Genomic DNA, 23161 nt, shown 5'->3' on the forward strand with positions numbered 1-23161 from the left:
TCCCTTAATAATTTTTTTTAGCATCAAAAATTCATTACTAAACAATCGTTTTACTGTATTATAATTTGTATGTAGTCAGCCTTGGTTGAATGTAGAAATCGGTCTTGAAGTACGCTTGTGTTAAATTAACCTTCTGTTTTACTTTGTGTTCATAGAAGTATGAAATTTTCGAGGCAACTATGAATTAAAGCGATATTTGTTAGCGATGTTCAGTTATCGGACAATAACTTACGTTTATACACGTTCTAACCTTACAGAAGTGACAAACATAAGGATGACATTTAAGCTTTTTTATTGCTAAGTCGTTGTATTTTTTTTGTAGAAATATGTTGTATAAGTTTAACTATTTATCTTAAACACGTTCTTTGATTTTTAATATAGCGCGTGTTAAAACACGAAAACGAGAACTTATAAATTACTTTTTTTTTCTTTATGAACTAAAGCAGGTGGTTTGTATGTAATGTTTGATATTTAATCATACTTTAAAATATTTCTTGGTTATAACGTAAGTAAAAGACTAAATTAAATGTTTACGTAATTAGGCCAGTAGCACACTTACCCTTACTGCTTTTAAGATTATCATTTATAAAATTTACTCATTTCGTATTACTATCGGATAAATCGCCTTCTAAACAATGCTATTGTGTAACGAGATAATTCATCTTTCGATGTTTTACTTATATCTCCGTAACTTAAAATAAAATGGACAACCTTAATATTTTTTCACAAGCATTCTTTTGTTCTTCCTATTTGAAAACAACTTTAATCTCTCTATCATAAAAATTACTTTTATAAAAAAATTGTAAATGTAAGGTGTACGTTTGTATTTTAAATGCTTTTTAATATAACTAATATGTAATTTTCTTACATTCTATAATAATATTTAAGGATTATAATAATAGTCTGTATTCCGTCTGTTATAAATTTAGTTTTTTTTTTATCGTGAAATACAGATCGAATTTCAAATAGGACTATTTACATTTCAAACGATTACATTTTTCGTTTACATCGCAAAAATATTGCAGAAGTTCAACAAACTATGCAACAGTCAACTGTCATTTCTTCATCAAAACTGGATTCAGTTTGAATCATTGTTAAATTCGTGATTCTTAAGAAATCGACGCCAAGGTTGTTGCCTAGCAACCTTTTGAACAGCAGTCTTCATGGTTTAAACAGAACAGAATAGGGCGAAAACGATAAAGTGATAAATAAAGTTAATATCAAACAAAGCACGTTTGTGCTAATAAATCTAGTGACCTGAATCATGGAAAGGCAAACACAATTTTATATACCTACTGTTCTTGAACGCGTCATTTTAAAATACAGTAAAGTTGACTACTTGTATATTCTTTCAGTCACGATCTTGCTGATCGAGGAAATGAATGTACTCTGTATAAAAAGCATCATTACAAGGACAGGTTTGTTAACGACTGGATTGACAATGATTAGATTAACTAAATTGTTTTATGACAAGTAATCGATTAATACATATTTTGAAGAGTTAATAAATAATGAACAGATGTGGCCTAAAATGCTGATTCTAACAAGTAAAAGGCTATTATTCTTATTTTTCCTCAAAGTGTCACAGAGGTTCAGCCTTTAGGGCTTTTTTTCTTTTTTAAATAACCACTTTAAAGACGATGGAAAGTAAGGAGAAAGGAAACGAGCGGTCGGATTTACATAAACTTTGAAAAATAGAATAATAATTAAAATAAAAATGAAAACATTATAAATCGGAGTAAAGGAAAAGGATTAGCACACACTCACTGTTTGATTATTTATTTACAACTACAATTTTGGAATAGAAAAAGGAAGAAATAATGTTCCAAATATAAAAATTAAAAGTAAAAAGAAGTATAAAAAGGTTCCATATGTATCGGCAACACACTTATTAATGAAGAACTTACAGCAGCTTATTGTTGGTCTACTTGTAAACTCAGTAGTAAAACATTATGACTTTTAATTATCTTTGATTAAAATCACATTTCTCACACGTTACGAGTAGTTTTACTTTATCTCTATGTCAAAGTTCACAGCGACAAGCGCATTGTGTAGTGTTACATAATTGTTTAACATATTATGCCATCACTAAAAGCTGTAGGGGTACAAGATTTAATTATCAACGACAAGCTTGAGATTTTATATGACATTTGTACATTTATTTTGGAAGTGGAATTAAGTAGTGCAGTGCGCTATAATATAAACATATAAAATGTAACTTGTAAGTAACAGTCTTCTCTTTGCCTTTTTAAAATAGAAATTAGTAAAGAAGACTTAAGGTAGACTGGAACTGCTAAGAAATTAGCGGTATGTTATACTCGTAGTTACAACGTATCTCTTGTCGCACCATCATATTTGTTCCTCATAGGGACAAAGGGTTCGATAAAAAGTTAATATAACGACATATCTATAATAGTAAAAAAATAAGTAGGTCTGAAGTTTGGAATGCGGATACAAAAATATAATATGCAAATAGATCTACAAAAAAAAACAAAGTTACTTAGCTTCGTTACTAATTAGGCTTTTTTATTATAATGATAAAAATTCTTAGTTAACTGTCGGACATTTTCTGTTATATTTTTAGTACATAACATTAGTATATATATGTATATTTACCATCCATTCATATTTCCGTAACTCGACTTGGGTATTTTACGAATGAAAGGAAAAACGTGGGAAGTTTCGTACGTTTCCGTGAGCAAAGACAATATAGGGCGAAGAATCATAGCTTTATTAACATCCTCTTCCTGTATTGATTTGTTAAGCTTTTGAAAATATGTCTTGAATTATCAAGCAATTATAGACCTTATTATGTAAGAAAACTCGTGAATTGAACTTCAGTTTTAAAACTTCAGTTTGATTTTGTACAAAATCTTTAGATATTTGAATTGAATATTGATATCCTTTATAAGGATTATGTGTACAAATATAAGACTCACTAAAGTAAAGCTTATGAATATATTTATGGATTTATTGCAAGTGAACGCTGAAAATATATTTTTATCGTCTTATAACCTTTTGAGATTCGTAACAAACATTCTTGAAAGAAATCCATTTAAAAATTAAAAGCAATGTATTATTATGTTATCCTTATATTAATTATCGTCCAAGTAAATTATAAATGCACAGTTTATTCTATAAAAAATTCATTTCCCTTGTATAAATAGGAGCGGACATATTTCAAGGTGGAAGAGTTACTAGCATCTATAATCAGGGTTGCCACATCATCTATTTCATCGGTGAAATCATATTTTTGCCTATGAAAAGTCTTACTTATGTTAGGAAGAAAATCCGACACTGTTCCGGTGTACTGGAGCAACACTAGCTTTACTAAAATGTCAACGTTTATGTCCCCTCACTAATCATTCTGACACTGGACTTTGGAATGAAAGCGCGCCATTTGCAAAGGATTCTAATTAATAATGTCTAAAACTTAATATAATAGTAACTTAATAGTATGTAATTAAAACTATAATATAGTATAAGATAGGAAAGATAAGTTATGACTGTTAAAAATAAAAAGTCTAGTACATATTATTAAATGAGAAATAAAACATTTTACACTGATGAATTCGTCGCCAACATCTAGAAATAGTAAAAGCACATAGATGCTTCTTTTAATTTTACTTTAGTATTTTCCGTCGATTTTTATAAGGTTTATTTCCTCGTAAAATCGTTTAAGGAAAATCTTATACAATTCGACGAAAAAAAACAAAGAAGTGAAAATTTTGTCGAAATATTTCTAGCCCTAAACATGACGAATGTTTCCAATCCTGACGCACAACAACGCGTTGTCGGTTCAGTTCTTACGGAAATAAACTATTAAGCAGCCACTTTCAAGGATAAAATAGAAACTACATTATGTAGGTATTCGGTGCAATCATTGATTACGCTAGTTACCGGTTATAGGTTATAAACTTGCCCTTATTGCTTATTCATAGATATTGAAGGAATTTAGGGCGAAATTTATTAGTAGACAATCCATTTTAAACTTATAACAATAGTGGTACAAATACCACAACCATTTTAATCTGCAAACGCATGCCAATATGGTCGTATATACGAGTACAGAGTGTAACTTAGGTGTAGATGAAAATTTTTGTTGTGTTGGTTAAAGACAACAATACCAATTGATTAATGTTGTTTCATTGATAGGTATAGCCTATAGAGGTCTTTCCTATCAGACATCTTTTAATCTTTCACCTAATTTACACCCTGTATATATATTGTATGTAGATTGTGTACAGAAGGCTAATAAATAATCCTTAGATTATCTGAAACGTTATTCATATTGATTGGATAATGAATTCAAATCTCGGCACTCTTTGTTCATTTTAGTGTAGCTATAGGTTTTGTTATCATCATTTCATTCTCTTCGTAAAACCAGAGATATATTATGCGTTTTTTAATACAAACATTATGGCAGCAGAATTGCAAGGTACAGTAAAACCGCCAAAAACGAATATTATGCGGGAATCGGATATAAGACGTTCTCTATATTATCAAATTACTACGAGCGATAGCGTAATAAACGGGATGGCGATCGTATTAAGCGTTAAGAAATATATAAAAATATGTATAATATCAAGTTGCTAGGACCAACGTAGAATGGCCTTTGATGCAAGAAATCGTATAAAACGTAATCGCATTAACCGTAACTAGTTTCTAGTACATACTATGCCTTAATTTTTCACTTACGAATACGTCTCATAGTCTTTACATGAGCCAGTTCTAGAGACGGTTGACGTGATAATTATAACTATTTCACGTGACATGACAAATTATAATAGTTCCGCTATACGATGCCGGAAAGGTCACTTGGCTCTAAGCTTTACATAACTTTTTATGTTTAATATAAACAAGAAAAATGTTTATTCCGCCTTAGGACAATAATAATGTTTCTCACGGCTAGAGAAGTGCAAGAGTTAATTACTCGATTAATGCATATTTTTAACAGAGAATTACTTTATATATTACTAATTAATTACATGTTTATGTATAGATTAGTACTTTTAAACATTATTAGTTCGAATCCTTTGGCGCGAATGACGTGCTTTCTATAAGTCCAGTGACAGAATGAATAGTGAGGTGACACAAACGTCGACATTTTAGTAAGGCTAGTGTTGGGTTAGGTTAATAATACAATGCTGCATTTTCGGAATTTCTACCTAATAGTACTAATGTTTTATAATAAAAACTAATATAATATTTTCCCAATATGTGTCTCTATTCAACGTTACAATTACTATTAGTTAACTCTAATCCATTATTACAATAATTCGTGCAAGTCTAACTAAAACTAATATTTCTTAAGTTTAATAACAGTATCGGTCTACCAATACTTCATCGTTTAAGGAAAGTGTTACTAACAAAAGCTTGTAAAGTTGAAACTTAACTCACGAAGTGAGAGTACTGGTGTTGAAATATCAAGACGTCTGCACTAACAATAATGAAGTTCGTGATTTAAAAAAAGACAAGACTAATCTAAAAGTAGAAAAGACTTTGTAATTTAAACAATTTGAACCCCCAGATTTAGCACTGACAATACATTTACACAAAAACATATTTTCATTCCCATCATTCTCTTGAAAAAAAGAGTCTTCGATCTAAATAATTAATTATTTTATTGCGCCTACAAATTAAAAATATCTAAAACCAGTTTGTTTACATTTGCTATTAAATGTTCATTAAGTCCTGAAGTTTATTGCCGTAAGTGAATGTATGAACGAGGAAAACCGTAATAACACAACAAATATCCCCCTGACCATCATAAGAACATTCTGACGTTTCCTCATAGTTCAAGTATTATCATTAACAAACAGGCAAAAACTTCCTCGCAACTCTCGCTTCCAGTGGCTATCAGAAATCATGATATAAAGATTTTAAAACACAAGAAAAAGACTTAAAAAAGAAATGAGTTATCTTAAATAATTACAAACGAGACACCAAAAACTTAATACTAAAATCAAGACATTATTTAAATTCAAATTTGTATAAGTTCTATTTCATACAAAATATTAATTATAATGGCAATAATTCGATATTTCAAAAGAAAATTACTTCATAATCACGATATCGGTTAGGAGCCAATCATCTAAAACTCTTTAGGAAACTTGTTGAATTTCGTAAACAATGGCTGAGCGATTTCTAGTACTTATGCAGATAAAACCTTGAAGCCAGTCCTCTCTAAAGCCGATGATGGCATAGTAATGATAATAATAGATGGGCGTCGTTAGAGCGCTTTGTTGGTACCTTTGAAATAACTTCGAATATTATAAATAACATAAACTAAATTTCGTGCTGGAAAACGCTTGTAAATTGGCTACGACAAAATGATGAGTATGTTATATTTACTCGTATTTCTACAATCATCAGTCTCTATAAGTAAGGTCGGCACATTATTTTAGGAAGAAAATCCGACACTGTGCCGGTGTACTGCCGCAACACTAGCCTTACTAAAATGTCGACGTTTATGTCCCCTCACTAATCAATCTGACACTTGACATTGTAATGAAAGTGCGGCATTCGCAAGGCTTAAAGTTAGGATTTCGTTCTCCAGATCGATATATCATTTGCCATTTCATTCGGACCTACCTCTACTCGTATTGTAAAAGGACTGAAGGATTGTCCCATTTAGTTATTCGAAACCTTAAAGAAATCTGTTAAAAGTCATATTAAGCTATGCAGAGATATGAACATAATAATACTTTTAAGTAACTTCAAATATTATGTAAGCTATGTAATGCGTCAAGTGTTAATTTTTACAATCGCAAATTTCTTAACAATATAATAAAATCACGTCGAAGTAATAAAATAAATTATAGTATCGTTAAAAATTCCGACAATGGCAAATACTCTGGTTGTTTCAACATATTTATGTTTTTTATGTATGTAAAAAATCATTACTAATTTCATTTTTGGGGTCACCCATATTACGTAGTCTACCAAATAAACGATTAACAAAATCCACGCGCTCAAAATTGATTTAAAATGTTACATAAATATTAATCTAATTAAATAATTTAAATTCTCTTTTCCTTATAAAAATCGAATCTATTTCGATATTTACGAATATATGTTTTTTAATCACGTCAGATTAAAATCTATAATCTTTAACTTATTGATAGGTTGTAACAAAGATTAACTACATTTTGAAATCTGGAAAGTCTGTTTCTATCCAATTATTATATGAAAGTTAAATATTTGTATTATAAGAATTAATGCAAGTATTGATATGTCAAGGACGTAGAAAAAGCTTTTTTATTCTTATAATATCTTAGTAGAGATTGTTTTTCTGTTTAATGAAACTAAAAGTAAAGTGAATTTGGTTAAACATTGTGTGTTAAAACATATGTTTCATGAGTTTAGTCGTATATTTCTTTACTGTTTATTCTCGATTCTTACATAAATGAAACATTTCTAGATGATCTTAATTATGGACATTTGCATGTATATTTTATAGCTTGTAACCTGCTTCTTAAATAGATTAAAAAAAATCTTGATTTCCACAGACCATAAGTTTGTGTGGTATACAGTTTGCTACGCGTATTGTCTAAGGCTTCAAAATACTAAAGCATTACGGCTTGTACTAAACAGAGCGACGATTATAGGCTCTTACTTTTAGTTACACAATAACATTAACATCTTAATTTACTATTTCCGGGTGTCTTTGTGTCATTATGAATAGCTAAGACATTGAATAATCGTTCTTTACGCGTAACAGTTGACGCGAAAATAGATTGTGTAAATCTTTTGTTTAGTTATTAAATATTGTTGTACTTTACTATTGTAAATTTATACGTAAAGCACATGAATATGTGTACGTAAATTATAAAATGAAATAAATGTAATAATGAAGTGACGTTAAAACGTAAAAGTACCAAAACTCCAAAAGGATTAAATTAATTAAAGAGAATACGAGAAGAAGCGACTAAAACTAAAGATTAAGTACAATTGAAAGGACACTAACTAAACAATTAATCGTATTAAAATTACATAAGCTTTACTTTCATCGGACAAAAATCACACACAAATCAAAAGATTAAAAACAACAACAAACCATTGAGCATGCGTAAATCAAAGAGATTTATGTATGCTCGATTTTAGTGACAGAAAGGATTGTGTAGAGAATGCATCAGTCGGCGAATATTGGCGACGAATCGATGTCACGCTCCAGATTTCGTCAGCTGGCGCGATGGCGGGATGCCATCAGTTGAGAAATCGAGAACTCCGTGAGGATGGAACATCGGAACAATAATCGATTATTTAATCACACTCAAAGATGTCACAACACTACTTACTGTGTGAGTTAACGCGTGTTAATACTACGAGTTAGTGTAAATGATTCAGGAATGCTAATAAAGTTCAATAAAATATTATATTAAATATTACGACACAAAAAGGATTTCTTATTTTTATTATTATTGTCTATATTTGTATTATAATATTTGCACAAGTACATTATAATAATAAGTAATACAAAATCGTTGTAAATTAGCAGTAACCTAACAGTAAACAGATTAATATTCCATTTAAGTACAATTTTATTTGACATACACATCGATAAAACTATTTTACATTGTATTATATAAAAGAATTATTTATGTGCATGTCTTTTGTCTTTTATTGAAGCTAATGAATTAATTAACATATAATTATACTTTTATCATACGATTTAGTCATTTCTGTTTGTATATATAATGAATATTATGTATATTTAATAGAAAGAAGGCACAATTAATAAATTTCATCCCACTGATAGACAATCGCGGAACGGATTGCAAATCGGTCATTTTGCCCATGACCGACAGCCAAATACAAAAAACAAAAACATTACGTAACCAAAGTTAATAATGTGTTACGACTTGTATAATGATCATTAAAAATCGAGGTCATTTTTGTAACAAATTTGGTCAAACATTAGCTTTCCCTCATAACACATTGAATTGTTTCGATCACATAACCGGAACCTCCTAAAGTTTTTACCCAAATGGACTTTGTGATTTATTAATAATATAATTTTTATGACTTCTGTCTATAACTACAATAGCATTGAGTAATACAGGAAAGCTATAATGTGGCAATACATGGTGTTAATTGGCTATTAGATCTATAACGGCCAAAAAAACTAGATAGTATAGCTTCCCAACAGTGAGATAATATTTCTATTTGGTTCAGTAGCTTCGGAGTAATTCAATGCAAACAAAGAAAGAATCGAATCTTTCCAGTTTAGTAATTGTTTTTGACCCTGCTCCTAAAGAAGACTTTATACTAGTATAAGTAAAAGGTAACAGGATCGAAAACAATTAATATGAATAGAAATCGGTGTCGCATGTTACATGAGTATGGCAATTTAGAAGACCGATAGAAGTTCTCTTTAAGAATAGAGAAATGAATTAGGGATATGATGTGACGATCGTAATTTCGTAAGGCAGAAACATAGGATAACTCGTGATACATTCGCTTCTCATGGAGGATAATGAGTTGGTAAATCCAGCAATAATAATAATAATATAAGTACAATGTTATCTATGTACTTCACTACGTTATTAAGTTGTGACAACATCCAGTCTATGTTACAAAATAAAAATTATGTCGGGCAATTATGTCGCCATATTTTATGTCGGAAACACATCGAAGAAATATAGTTTCATTAACTACTGAGCTTAACTTTCTCCTGACCTATGACATGACATCATTTCGAAACGCATCTACGTTTTTCTTTTCGATGAAAAATGTTTAGTTTTGTGGAACGATTATGACAGAATGTGTGAGGTTAGTGAGGTTAATCTAATATATCTTCACATATTTTCGGTATGCAATAGTTAATATTAATAAGATTATGGTGAAAGATTTATTTAAACATTACTACAAAACGGTTTTTGTTATTTAATTAATTAAGTTAGTGTTCGAAAACTTTTGATCTTGGACTCATAGCTTATGGACGTAAGTACATTGCCAGATACAGGGAAAAGATTAAAAAAATATATTGAGTGTTAGGTCATTATCTCCAAACGGAGGCACAATCCATTATTTCTTTTGTAATTTCCGTAAACTAATTTACATATTTGATATATCATTGACTATATGCTAATATGATAAATTGTTTTTTCGCTTTGACACATATGACCGTTACCAGGTGTTTCTAATTCCTAGCGAACGTGAACTGTTAGGAAATAATTGTGTTTTTGTTATAAAACAGCGTAGAATATTTTATTAAAGTTTGTTAGTTAGAAGTAGTTTGTAGTTAGTTTAGTAAACAAAGCACTCAAAGTTCGTACTTGTCATCGCTTGGATAATTTTAATTGCAGCGCGAAGAATCAATAGTATTGCATAAAAATACTCAAAGAATCTTTTATACTTCTAAACTAACTAACAACAAATATTTTCTATGTGTTATTTCTGTACTATAGAAGACCATTATACGTATTATCTGCCTAGGAACATGAATGCGAAAAGTCAACTAAGTTAAGTCTAGAATTTGAATAAAATGACAAAAATGCATCCAATCTACTTGTTAGGTAAATTCGTTAAACCGGCTTCTATCCGCCAGCGGGTCAAAGCCGTGATAAATTATTTCCAGTGTTTGAGCCAGCCTCGACAAAGTTACACAATCCATCAAAAACTAAACAAAACTTGATGTTATCTAAAAACGGACTAACTGCAGACAACTTCATTGTTTACAAGGTTACAACAAAAAATGACACTGAAATTTAGATTACCTTTAAAAGAATTTAAACTTAAGATTAATAAATTCATAACAATGTAATTTTCTATAATAGAATTTTTCTAACTAGTACTTTAATTACTTTACTGGTTGAGAGCATACTTTAAACTCTTGTTTCAAGTAAGAGCTAAGTAGTATAAAACGTTAATATATAATATTATTTATTTCCAGATGATGCAGAAGACCTTGCAGCTGAATCATCAGAAATTATATCTAAAGCAGTTCTCCCTCCACAACATTACCGAGAAACAGAAAAGGACCAACACCAAGCTGCTAGTGAAACAGATCACTCAATCGATGTTGTAGGCGATTCACAAAATTTCTTCCCGTCTTTTGCTAATCTTTTTGAGCCACGACAACAAAATAATTATAGAGCGAGCTTTGGAAATCAAGAAGCAGCTTACAGTCAAAGACCCAATTCCTTCAGATCGCTTCTAAACTATCCCATTTTTGGAGGTTTTAATAGGAACGTCGAAACTTTTGGTAAACAATCCGCTGTGTCTTCTGCTCCACTCATCGATACGAGTCCCAGTGTACTCGGATCAGGAAACTTTGGAATTATAAGAGGCGGTACCTTCTTCGCTCAGAACGACGAAGATCATGATTTCGGCGATAGCTTTAGTTCTTATTACAACAATGGCCACGGAAGACCATCTACCGGCGTCGGTTACATCGCTAATCCTAAACCGAATTACAACCAAGATCAGTTTGCAAACTTCAGAGATTTCGCCGATATTAATGCCCCATCAAATTCCGCATATTCCCATTATGTCGTAGTATATGCCAATAAAAATGGTACGATGGATGAAATCAGCGAAGAAACAAGGAATGTTGTATCTGAACCAAGAAATATAATTGAAACTTTAGAGCGATTAGATGATATAAAGATTCCAGTTAAGATTTCAAAGAGTAAGGCGAAACTAGAAGCGACAAAACAAAAGATGGTCAGTAAAAAGGATCAGTGGAAGAAAACGAATTCGAAATATATCAACCAAAAGCACGAAATTGAAGAACCGTTATTAGCATTAAGTTAAAGCTAGTTTAGATTAATATAAATAAAGACTTATTAAGTGAAACTAGTGATAGATTAGTAATAGGTGACACTTGGTCACTAAACGTTGTGACAAAAGAAGCTCACTGTCAAAATTTCGTAGGAAGGTTGTCTACGACTGCGTGTTACGTCGACTGTTTTTATGTATGTTGGTAGGATACATGGATAAGTGTGTATAATAATGTAATACGATAAATAAATTAATTTCATATAAATATTCTATATGATTTACCTACCTCGTTTCTTCTTCCACATATAGACAAAAACTGCTCCCATGCTGTGGTATCATCTGTGACTTTCTATTGCTGAATCACCTGTACCAAATAACAAAATGAATGTTTCGGGCATAAAAACCCACAGTCGTAATGAGTATGATAATAAACAATTTAGGAACAACACTTAGGAAAGCAAACTTAAATCGCTTAAGTAAAATTATATCACCATATGGCCCAAAGGATAGCCTTAAATGTAATATTATCTGAAAAACATTGACACAAATATAGGATACAAGAAATGCTATGCTTATACGTACTTAGACAGCACGGTAATTGTGTTCCTTTAATGTCTTCTAAAGTTGCACTTAGAACCTGAAATAAACTCAGTATTAGAAATGCATAGAGATACATTCGGCCCTTTGAATGATAAATGATTTTAAATGATAAAATTAAATCAATTGACCGATTACAAAAAAAGCGTATGTACTATTTAAAATGAAAACTATATGGTCAAGTGCTTCGGTCTAAAATATTTCTTTCTTCGATTTGATATAATATGTGAGATTTTTTTAAACTTTCAAATTACTACTTTTCGAGTTTAACGTAAATGGTTATAATGATACTGATCGAAATATGAGTAATTTTATCGACGGTTTTCATTTTTGTAGGGTAACCTACCTTTAAGGTTCTTTAATAACTCAAGTTTAAACGCATAACTAACTATGTTATAAAGCTTTCGAAGCCTTTTGGTAAATTTCCCCAGTGTTGTCATTTACAATACAAATTTACATTAAACATAAATCGAATACAACCTCTTTTCTAATGTTTATATGTTATTTCTTAGTTTATAATAAAGTTTAAAAATACGATTTATAGATATGATATTTTTAAAACCCCAAGTAATATTTTTTTAGCAACAATAAAACATAATATTGTTTTAGATAAATATAATAATAAAATTACAATGTTGTGTGGCACACCCTGCCAACATTTAAAATCCCAAATAGTAATCCTATTTCCAATGCATGTGCAAACAAATTGTTGAAATGAATAAATGTTATTTTTATTTATTAAGCACACTTTATGTAAAAAATGTATTAGTACATTTCCCAAGCCACTATAAATTAACAGACGGAGTGGCGGATACTTTTGAAAGTAGCGACATCTAGTGTCAAAAAGCACAAGTAGATGTTTAAGACAACATTCTGCATTATTCATAAAAACGTTTTATCCATATACATTATGCTTATCCAACATAAAATAAAATAAAAAGTGGTGTTTTACTTTCTTCAATTCTAATTCCTTATTTTTTGTTAAATCGCAACACCAAGGGACGTTTAGTCTTTTTCTATATGTCTATGCTATGCAGTGCTGTGTTGTCTAGTCTATGCTAAATCAAATGGTCCAGGCTATAATTTTTCCACATATTTTTTACTTTAATTATAACCACAAATTCCTTTTAAGTAATTAAGTGCCAATGATAATAAATTTAGTAGTTTTATGGAAAAGTAGAAAATAGCATAATCCGACTGGACATTTCGACAACAATGTTTTCTGGCAAAGATGCGGTGAACCCCGCATATCCCACGCAGTGGGCACTTAATCCTACCGCATATCAAAATATTGATTCTAGTCAAGTAGACTGGGCAACTTTAGCACAACAATGGATTGCTATGAAGGAGGCTGTTGTTTCTGTGCCTCAACCGCCACCAAAACCAGACTTAGAAGGCGGAGAGGCCCCAATGGAGGTTGAAAATCCGGACACAAACAGCGAAAGTGTACCACCAGCTGGTGCTGCATGGAATGCTTCCACAAACTCATGGGGTAATTCTTGGGACCAATGGGGTATGTAAGAATCAGTTTCACTGCTTCTGTATAACATCAATGTTACTTTGAGTTTGAACATCATTGTCATTGAATTAGATATTTAGCAGGTCTAATTATAGATGAATGAAAATCTTAATTTAGGTGCAGTAAGATTGTTCAAGCTCGTAATTTATAACTTATTTATCTACCAATATTGTAAGCAGTCACTAGATTGTACAATAAAATTTTAAAAGTGCTGTTAAAAAATATATTTATTAGGTTCCATTGCAACAAAAAAGCATAGTAAATGTCATAATGGTTGGTATTTTTGTTATTTCTGGTAAATCTACTTAACTAAAAATTATTTTTAAGATGATTCAACAGTAGACCAAATGTTTTAACACATTTAGCTTAGTCATTGAAACAATAGAGTTTAGTCTTATGTTTACAAAAGAAAAGGTAAACTGCTGTAATTGATAAGAAACCTAAAAGATATTTCATTCTATATAAATCTTTTTCAATGGTTTTATGACTTTATGATATGAGATATTAGACTAAAAATTTAATTGTTTATGGCTTATTTTTGCTAAAAATTTAATTTTCTGTGCTCATAGTACAAAATGACAAAAATGAATTGGCGGCTATATTCAAGTTAGTCTTCTTTTTCCTGGACCTTATTTAATATTTTTACATGAATAATTATTGAATTGCAGCACATATCTGTTGACAGCATTATTCTATTTATTTATTTATTTATTTATTTATTTATTTATTTATTAAGACAGGCCAACAGCATACATATAAAAATAGCAGAAAAACAAAAATCACACAAACATTTTACATATGTATGCCAATAACAGGCATGCACAAATTTCGTTAGACACATTAAACGTTATTAGACACGTTGAATGGTGTAAATGCAACAGGAGTTATGCCATTTTTTTTTTTTACTTTTGAATGAATTTACTCATCTTAAGTTTATAGAACTCATAAATTAGCAAGATTATAACACTAGACATTACTAATTGAATGCTAAATATTAAATCAATGTTTAAGGGTGGGGTTGGGATGGAAATGACTCTAAAATTGCTGCAGATCCCTCAATATCAATTCCACCGCTGATGGATGGGTACAATGTACCACCAGAGAATGCGGCAAATATCCCAGGGTAAGAAAGTTAACTTACTCATATTATAAATGTGATTGTTTAGATGGATATGGATGTTTGTTACAAGGTATATCCAGACCTGGTAAATGGATTTTGCTGATATTTGGCATAGATGTAGAACACAGTCTGGAAGAACACATAGGTTACTAAGTTTTTTTTAATTCCATGCGGACGGAGTTGTGAGCAACATCAAATTCATTTATAAATGTTCATATAGTAACCAATTATTATGATTGATTGGTATTACAAATATTAATTAATTTGATATAAATATTGATCCATTTGATTAGCATTGACCTTACGAAGTTGTATGAATCAAATTTATAATCAAATTTAATTTACAAATTAAACATATAGAAGTAGATAGAAATATATCATTTCCTATGTTTACTGTCAAAATGTCAAAATCAGCCCATCTGTGAGTCCCAATACAGAACGCTCTTACAGACAGGAGTCTCCCTGTCTGTGGAGAGTCCTAGAATAGGACGATTAAATATTACTTACGGTTCCGATTTTCCTAAGTGCAAAAGAGTAAACACTATATACACCGCAAAATACGCGCAAAACTAAACACTGTCAACGCAGTGTGTCATCGTCCCGAAACAGGACGCCCCACAGACAAGAAAAAAATTCGAGCGTTCCAAATTGGTATGCTTCACACACAAGAGGATAAATTTGGATTAATCATTGCCACTTTTCCTTTACCATAGATACACAACAGCAGCAGTGACAACTCCAACTTTTCAGCATGGATATTGGACAGCATCTCAAGGAGATCAAGCAAATAATAGAAGTAACAGTAGGAATAGAGAGAACAGATCTAAGATCAAAAATGCAGAACCCAAACCATTACTTCCTCGGAATATCAGACCACCAAGGTTGATATTTTATTATTTTTTATTTGTTACATTGTTGTGACTGACTTCTTTACTTAAAAAATAGTTATAAATCTTTTCTCCGTTAAAAAATGGAAAATTATTTCAAAGGTTAATTATTGAAACTATAGAGTTTATTAAAATAATTATTATTGTTTATTTTAAGCTTTATTTAAAGAATGTACTGTATATTGTTGCAGAGAAAAAATTCACCTAATACCTACTGTAGTAGATCCTATGACTATGCCAATGCCCGGAACTACTATGACTATTGATGCTGCTAAAAGAAGACAGCTGCCTGCCTGGATCAGAGAAGGTAATAAGTTACATATAACACACAATTTAATGGCATCGATTCATAGACATAAAATAAATTAATTTATAAAGAATATAACAGTGAGAAAGAGTAATAATAAGTATAAAAACATAGTTTTATGATTTTTGTTATTATGGTATACATATTTTGTATGAAAACTAGGGTTTTTTTTTTTTAAAGGCATAGACCAACAAACCTATCTCGCAGTAAAAATGGGTCACAAGATCCTTATCGAACTATAACTGGCTTGTCATGGCTTTTATATCTTTTCCTGTGCCTTATTTAAATTATCTACTAGAACTAATCGTGAAAGCAGCGCCTTACTGAGTTATTTTTTGATGTGAGCTAAACAAATGACATTTCTTTTCCAGGCTTAGAAAAAATGGAAAGAGAAAAGCAAAGGGCGATAGAAAGAGAACAGGAGCAGAAAGCAAGAGAAGAAGCAGAGAGGGAGAAGAAGAGATTAGAAGAAGAAGAACTTGCCAGGATGAAAGCAGAAGCAAGCGGACAACCAATGTTACCAGCTAAGAGCAAATTTGTATGTATCTTTTTCAATTACACAAAAAACACTTGACAATATTGGAATTTAAATTTTTGTTACCCAAACCTAATTACAATTGATTTATTTTTCCAGGACTCTGACTCAGAGACTGAAGAACTGTCGAAAGAAGATCGTCAGAAGAAAGAAGTGAAGCCGAGCTTGGATCGCCTGGTGGAGACGCCGGATGATGTGGAGGAGGAGGGAAAATCTGTGTTAGTAAAAAAGAGTAAGGAGGAAATTATGCAGGAAGTTGTAAGTATACAAAAGTCTTCATAATTTTCTTGTGTGTATACAATCCGATTACATGTTTCTTAAATCATTGTAATTCTTTGTTTAGGTTTCTATTACTTAGAGAAGTGTTTTCCAGTATTTTTTGTATTACGTACCCCCTAATATAATACGCTACCCCCAAATTACATCCCAACACGCGGAGAAAACGACGATGGATATAAGCGATTGGTTTAGTTATTTGACATCCCTTCGTTGCTTGGTAAATGACAAAAAATAAAGTTCAAGTCTTTTTAAACTATTACTAGAACTTTAGTAACCTGTAATTGGCGATTCCTACAGAACGGTAGTAGAAAGTATAGTTTTTCCATTATTTTCCATGTAATTGAAATAAAATGTATTCCTGACCAGATGTTCGCGGTACGACGATCGCTAACAGAAATCCTGCTGGAGGTAACCGACCAGGAGATTCATACGGTGAGCCAGGAAGAATTGGCCAGATATAACGCCGCACAAGGTATTTCAACTCATATAGGCTTATATCCAACGGCCCGACGGTCACTCTCAAGACTTTGCTCTAAACATCGAGACATTACCGTGCACTGACTCTTTATGTGAATTAAATGTAAGAAGAACTGTGATGTGTAAAACTGTGTCATATATCTTCGCTAATAAAGTCTTATTTCAGATGTTCATCATTTCCCGTTCAGTGAATACATTTGTGTGTTATTAATGTTGGTTTTATTTATATGGTAAAAGCTTCGCGTCTCAACGCCATGAAAGCGAGCAAGTCCAAGGCGCTCGCCGCCATCGCCAGTGGTCTCGGTAAGTCCCGCCCCGCGCCCGCCCCCGAACAACTACCTCGCAAACTACCCTCGGTACCGACTTCGACCACCTCCCAAACTACTACACTACTACAAACACCGCCAAACAACTACTACGCAAAACATCTATCCAAACTCCTCTCTTAATTACCTTACAAGCTTCCCTCACTCCCGACATACAACTACCTCGCAAACTACCCACACTTTCGGCAAATAACTGCATCGAAAACTACCTTCACTCCCCACAACCACCTTTCAAACTACCCTCATACCCGAAATATAATTACCTCGCGAACTACTCTCACTCCTGAGACGTTGGTCATCAGTTTGCCAGATAGTTTCGTCTGTATATGGTGGTTAAAAAAACACAATATTGACAACTTATATTAATGTGTTTAAAAAAAATATTTGTTAAGGGGATTTTATCCTCACAACCACCATATACGCTTCGTAAATCTTTGATTTCAGCTGCCGGTTCTAGTATGATGTTTCTATAATATTGACAATGTGCTTTAAAAAAAAAAACAAGTTGTGTATGAAATAATGTTTAGTGGAAAATGAATTGGTAAGAAAAAACAGAATTTATCTTATAAATTTTAATTTTCAAATCGTGTTTTACTTTTTGTTATTTTATTAATGGGGTAATTTTACAATTACAAAAAAAAAGTAAATTCATTTCTTTACTACCTTATTGTTATTTCTATTTATGATATTAAATATTTCTAAGAAATTGTCAAGAAAAAGTAGAATTAATGTTATAAGTTTTAATCATCGAATTGTGTTGTACTTTTTGTTATGTTTTTAAATAATAAGAAAGAAAAAAAATGATTATTTTTTTTACTTTTCCGGTTAAATAATTATTTAGTTCATGAAATTACATATTGTAAAATGGGAAGAAAAACAAAACATATGTCATAAATTTTAATTAGCATTGTTGTTTTTTTGTTGTTTTAGTAATCAGGAAAATCTTACAATGACGTCAAAAAGAAAAAAAATGATATTTACTATTTTTATATTAATTAATGTTTTTTGTTCATGATATATTTGTCAATAATTATTATTAGTATGAGAGGCTGTTTAAGTTACCATAATACGTCTCTGAGTACGGGAAACCAAAATTGTAAAAATTGAAACCGTTTTTTGAGGGTATTTTTTTTTCTATAGAATTGTGTACGGCATTTATTAATCCAACCTACCACTAAATGTAATCGCGGCGTCCATACAGGGCTTGGTGCGTACGATAGCAGTAGCGGAGAAAGTGCAGATGAAGACGACCAGAACAACATATCCGATCAACAGTTGCAGGTAACAATTTAATTATTAACCTCACTAAGGGGCTTTGTGCCTACCCTAAGGGGGTGACTTCACACATATCTTTGAATGTCTTTACAGATATGTGCAGGTTGCATCACGATGTTTTCCTTCACCGTAACAACGACGGATAAATGTACTTGTAAGTCAAAAATTGAAAAACATATTGATATAAGACGGGATTTGACCCAGGACCTGCAGATTACAAGCCTAATCCGTAACCCTTGAGCCACCGACGCTCACATAAAAGTTAAAGCATCCCTAGTAATAGTTAATTAAAAAAGTCTATCATCTAGCGCTTGATCCCACATGATGATAAATGTGTTGGTTGAAAAATTGTACCCGCTAGCCTGATAAGTGCTTTTTTATTTTAATCTTGAAGGCCTCAAAGTCGTACTTGGACGGAAACAGTGACGACAACAACATTTTTCATTCTTTTTTATACGCCAAACAAACTACTCGAAATTAAATATTAACGTAAAATATACAAAATTATCCCTTTTTCAACGATTTTAAATATATAATGTTCGCATGTACAAATCTAATGGCATCTCAAGTATCGAAATCGGTTCAACAGAAATAGCCGGTAATGGGAATACATACTCGCGAAAATTATTACATACTAACTACAATAATGCAATAATTAAGAAAATTGCAGGTAACAACTACTTATAACTAAATTAGGTGCAACTGAAATGTGGAACAATGCCACGTAACCATTGCTTCTAGAGCTGAAACGCAACAATTTTATAATTCTACCTTGATTTTTAATTTTGTAATTATACAAATGTTTTGTGAGACCGTAATGAGTTCATAAATTTTGTTAATTTTTGAAAGATTATGAACCATCTTTGCAGTCTATAGATTTTTAAACCAAGGCTCCTTATATCAAACAATTATTCATACAGTGTGTAAAAGATATATTAAAATGAAAATTCGCAATTAAATTTTAATAAATTATACTTATGAAGTTCTCAATTTAGCTGAACAATTGCTAATTGCTTTATTACTTACGTTATAATTATATAATTGGAGATTATAATTTTCCTTTTTTTTCCTATGTAAGAGTGTAGAGTTGTCATAGGTTGATGGTATTTTGGTTCGTCATTAATCACGTGATGTTTTAGCAACTTTTTGAAACCCTACCTCCTCTGGTCATATGGTAAGATTTTAACTTAATATCAAGTGCATTTATAACTAACGATATTGAAAATGTTTAAAATATTATCTTTAATTTTAAATACATAAAACCTCGTTGAATCACTTGGATTATTTATTTGTTAAATTTTCCTACATCAGTCGTCAAATATACGTGGTATCTCATTATGATTTTTTTCAGACCCCCTCTCCCTTCTCGAGCCTAACGTGATTAATGTAAAATTCCTAATTTGTGACGTATAGGAGATGATAAAGAGGAAAAAGCAAGAGTTCGAGCGGACGGCCCGAGACATCGAGGCAGAGGTGAGGCGCGCGGAGCTGCGCGAAACCGCCGAGGAGCCCACCACGCCCGTCACCACGCCTGATAGACCCGCCAGATCGAGTAAGAATCTATTATAATTAGTCGTAGGCAACTCAAGTAAAATTTATGACCAGCCTCTTTTCATATGTATATTAAAAGTTAAACATACTTATCTAAATTTAACAGTCGTCCACATGAATTGCTATGATTGTAACTTTTGTGAACGTTTAAAATGTAATTTCAAACGTCTTTAACTAAAATTCAATTTCAGGATCATCGGCGACACCCCCACCTATAGAAACGGATACACCAGAGAAGAGACCGGAACGTCGGATCTCAAAAGATAAAAGAAATAACAATAAATCTATCGACAAAGTTGACAGTGCGAGGAGGTTGAGTACGATACAGGAGGAGAAAGTCAAAAAGATAAATAAATGGGAGCAAACTCCGAGCCCACGAGCGAAAGCGACGAGTGACGCAGACAGCTCTAGTTCCTCCAGTGATTCAGAAGACTCATCCTCTAGTACCAGTAGCACTTCTTCACACAGCGAGGTGGACATCAAACCCGTAAAAACTAAGAAACGTAAACGGGCAAGCTCTAACGATATTGACTCTAAAAAGAAATCAAGCAAACAAACGTCAAAGAGGTCACATAGGACAGACGAAAAGAACTCAAAGTCGAATCACAACGACCACGATAAGTACAAGTCGCGATCAAAGACAAAAAAAGAATCTGACAGACATAAATCATCGAGAAGCGACAAACACAAAGACAAATACAGAGTCGACTCGGAGGACGAGAGACATGACAGGACGAGGAAACGTTCCAGACGGTCTACAAGCTACGAGTCAAAGTCGGGTAGGAAGAAGGCGTCCAGGGATCGATCACAGGAAAAACGGCGGCGCGACAAGAAGTCGCATGACAGAGACAGGTCGTACGATAGATCGGGTCGCGACTACGACAGGTCTGGTCGGGACCATGACAGGTCAGGTCGAGACCACGACAGGTCTGGTCGGGACTACGAGAAGCACGATAGGTATGAGCGTAGGCGTTCGAGAAGCAGAAGCCGATCCAGACATCGCCGGTGAACAACAGGGTAACGGCATGACAGGTTGTATTTTCATTTAACTTTTGTATGTGTGTGATCCCGTACTAAATTAAAAGGACAATTTTAGTACGGTACTAAATGGATCAAGTAATAAAGTACCTTCCCTTTGCACTATTAATATTTTTGAATTATGCCATTTTATTATAAGGTGTGAAATATTTTACAATACGTCACAATTAAAGGCTTGAAAATGCGCGTTTACGCTTTTACAAATGACAAAAAAGATTCAAGAAATATATTTGAAACAAAACATATTTAAACATCGCCCCCGTCGGAATCGGAGTGAAATTACAGATTAAATACACTTTAAAACACGTAATTATTAATATCTGGTTTGAAAAAAAAACTAACATAATTTTTTATAAAAAAAAATGTAGCAATTAGATTCCTGTTTTAATTTAAACCTGTAAAATTCGACATTTACTTTTAAAATATGCAAATTATTAAAATAATCACACTGTTTTTTAAAAAAGATTATGGCAAATTATGATATATTTAATTACGTTTTTATACGGTATGGAAAATTTCTACTCTTATTATGTTAATATTATGTATACTGACTGTACATTAGATTAAATAAAATTTATATTTTAATATTTAAAAAAATTGTTACATTATGAAATTGTAATTTTTGCACTCAGTTACACGGTACCAAGTACGGTACACGAGGTACCAAGTTACTTGAATATAAATTACTTAATTTTTGATAAACATAAATCTTTTTCTTTTTGTTTTAAGCAAAATTAATTTTTGCAAAGTTTACGTCAAGGAAAGTCCTAGAAGTATTTGGCAACCGCGCAGTAAAGTACATGCATTTTCAATATGTCTGTAAATTTTAATTAATATTCTACATTTGTTTATTTACGTTATAACATAAAAATCATTGAAAATTTTAAAAAGAAATCATTCACTGCCGTACTCGATTTTAAGTACTTATTTATCTAAAACATCACAAAATATTTTTTATTATATTTATATTACTGAATTTTAGTATTACGTCATTGGGTGGCTGTAACGTAACGTCTACGTACTGTTTTTATAAATATTTCGGATTCATTTTAGTTTGCAACATTTTAAAGTTACTCAATTATATTTCTTGGCATCTTTAAAGTATTAAATTGCTGTATTATTATTTTTATTTGTATTTTCTCTTGCAGGTTGGAGAGCAGTCGTAACGTTTGCGTCGCAAAATGTAAATATATTTTAGTGTTTTGTGTATAATATTAAAAAGAGATATGACATCACGGCGTCGCATTATTCCAATAAAAACTTGCGGTCCCATATCTATCTTTTTTTATTTTCCTAAAGTAAAAATATACTTCCACCGAAAGTTACTACATAGATACTAATATTATTATTACAACAAAATTGGATATACAAATATAAGTTGTGACTGGTTCTTGAACAGCCACCACTACTAATGCCAGTACAGTAGCACGTGTTCTGGAATGGACTGTGTGCGATCACTGGCTCCAGTTATTACATTATGCAAATTGTATGCGAGCGCTAATTTTGAGTTTTACAGACCTACA

The 23161-nt window shown here is 31.7% G+C and overlaps 2 protein-coding genes across 3 annotated transcripts in view; both read left to right on the top strand.

The window, feature by feature from the left end:
- Positions 1-11947, top strand: part of LOC106121975 (uncharacterized) — a 36242-nt gene extending 24295 nt beyond the window's left edge. Inside the window, 1 exon segment of the mRNA NM_001312835.1 lies at positions 10898-11947. Within this exon segment, the coding sequence (NP_001299764.1) occupies positions 10898-11760 (863 nt within the window). The 3' untranslated portion in view covers positions 11761-11947.
- Positions 11948-13350: 1403 nt separating this feature from the next.
- On the top strand, positions 13351-22912 carry LOC106122123 (arginine/serine-rich protein PNISR). 2 transcript variants are annotated; one of them, XM_013317997.1, is made up of 12 exons: positions 13351-13837; positions 14855-14966; positions 15677-15844; positions 16042-16157; positions 16529-16695; positions 16792-16950; positions 17338-17443; positions 17686-17751; positions 18976-19055; positions 20463-20601; positions 20792-21632; positions 22787-22912. In XM_013317997.1, exons 1-11 carry the CDS (start codon positions 13540-13542, stop codon positions 21607-21609), a joined length of 2229 nt encoding a protein of 742 aa, XP_013173451.1. In that variant the 5' UTR covers positions 13351-13539; the 3' UTR covers positions 21610-21632; positions 22787-22912. The 2 variants fall into 2 exon arrangements, with proteins under 2 accessions (XP_013173451.1, XP_013173452.1); XM_013317998.1 differs by lacking the exon at positions 22787-22912 and having other exon boundaries at positions 13707-13841; positions 20792-21990.
- The last annotated feature ends 249 nt before the right edge of the window (positions 22913-23161 follow it).

Source organism: Papilio xuthus, unplaced genomic scaffold, assembly GCF_000836235.2.
Source record: "Papilio xuthus unplaced genomic scaffold, Pxut_1.1 DF826933.1, whole genome shotgun sequence".
Lineage (NCBI taxonomy): Eukaryota > Metazoa > Arthropoda > Insecta > Lepidoptera > Papilionidae > Papilio > Papilio xuthus.

What these genes read in the sequence shown, in the direction of transcription:
- LOC106122123 (XM_013317997.1), top strand. Translation starts at nt 13,540, where the DNA reads ATGTTTTCTGGCAAAGATGCGGTGAACCCCGCATATCCCACGCAGTGG. An exon ending in CGGAATATCAGACCACCAAG is followed by an intron (nt 15,845 to 16,041) that starts GTTGATATTTTA and finishes ATATTGTTGCAG; the next exon opens with AGAAAAAATTCACCTAATAC. An exon ending in AGGAAATTATGCAGGAAGTT is followed by an intron (nt 16,951 to 17,337) that starts GTAAGTATACAA and finishes ATTCCTGACCAG; the next exon opens with ATGTTCGCGGTACGACGATC.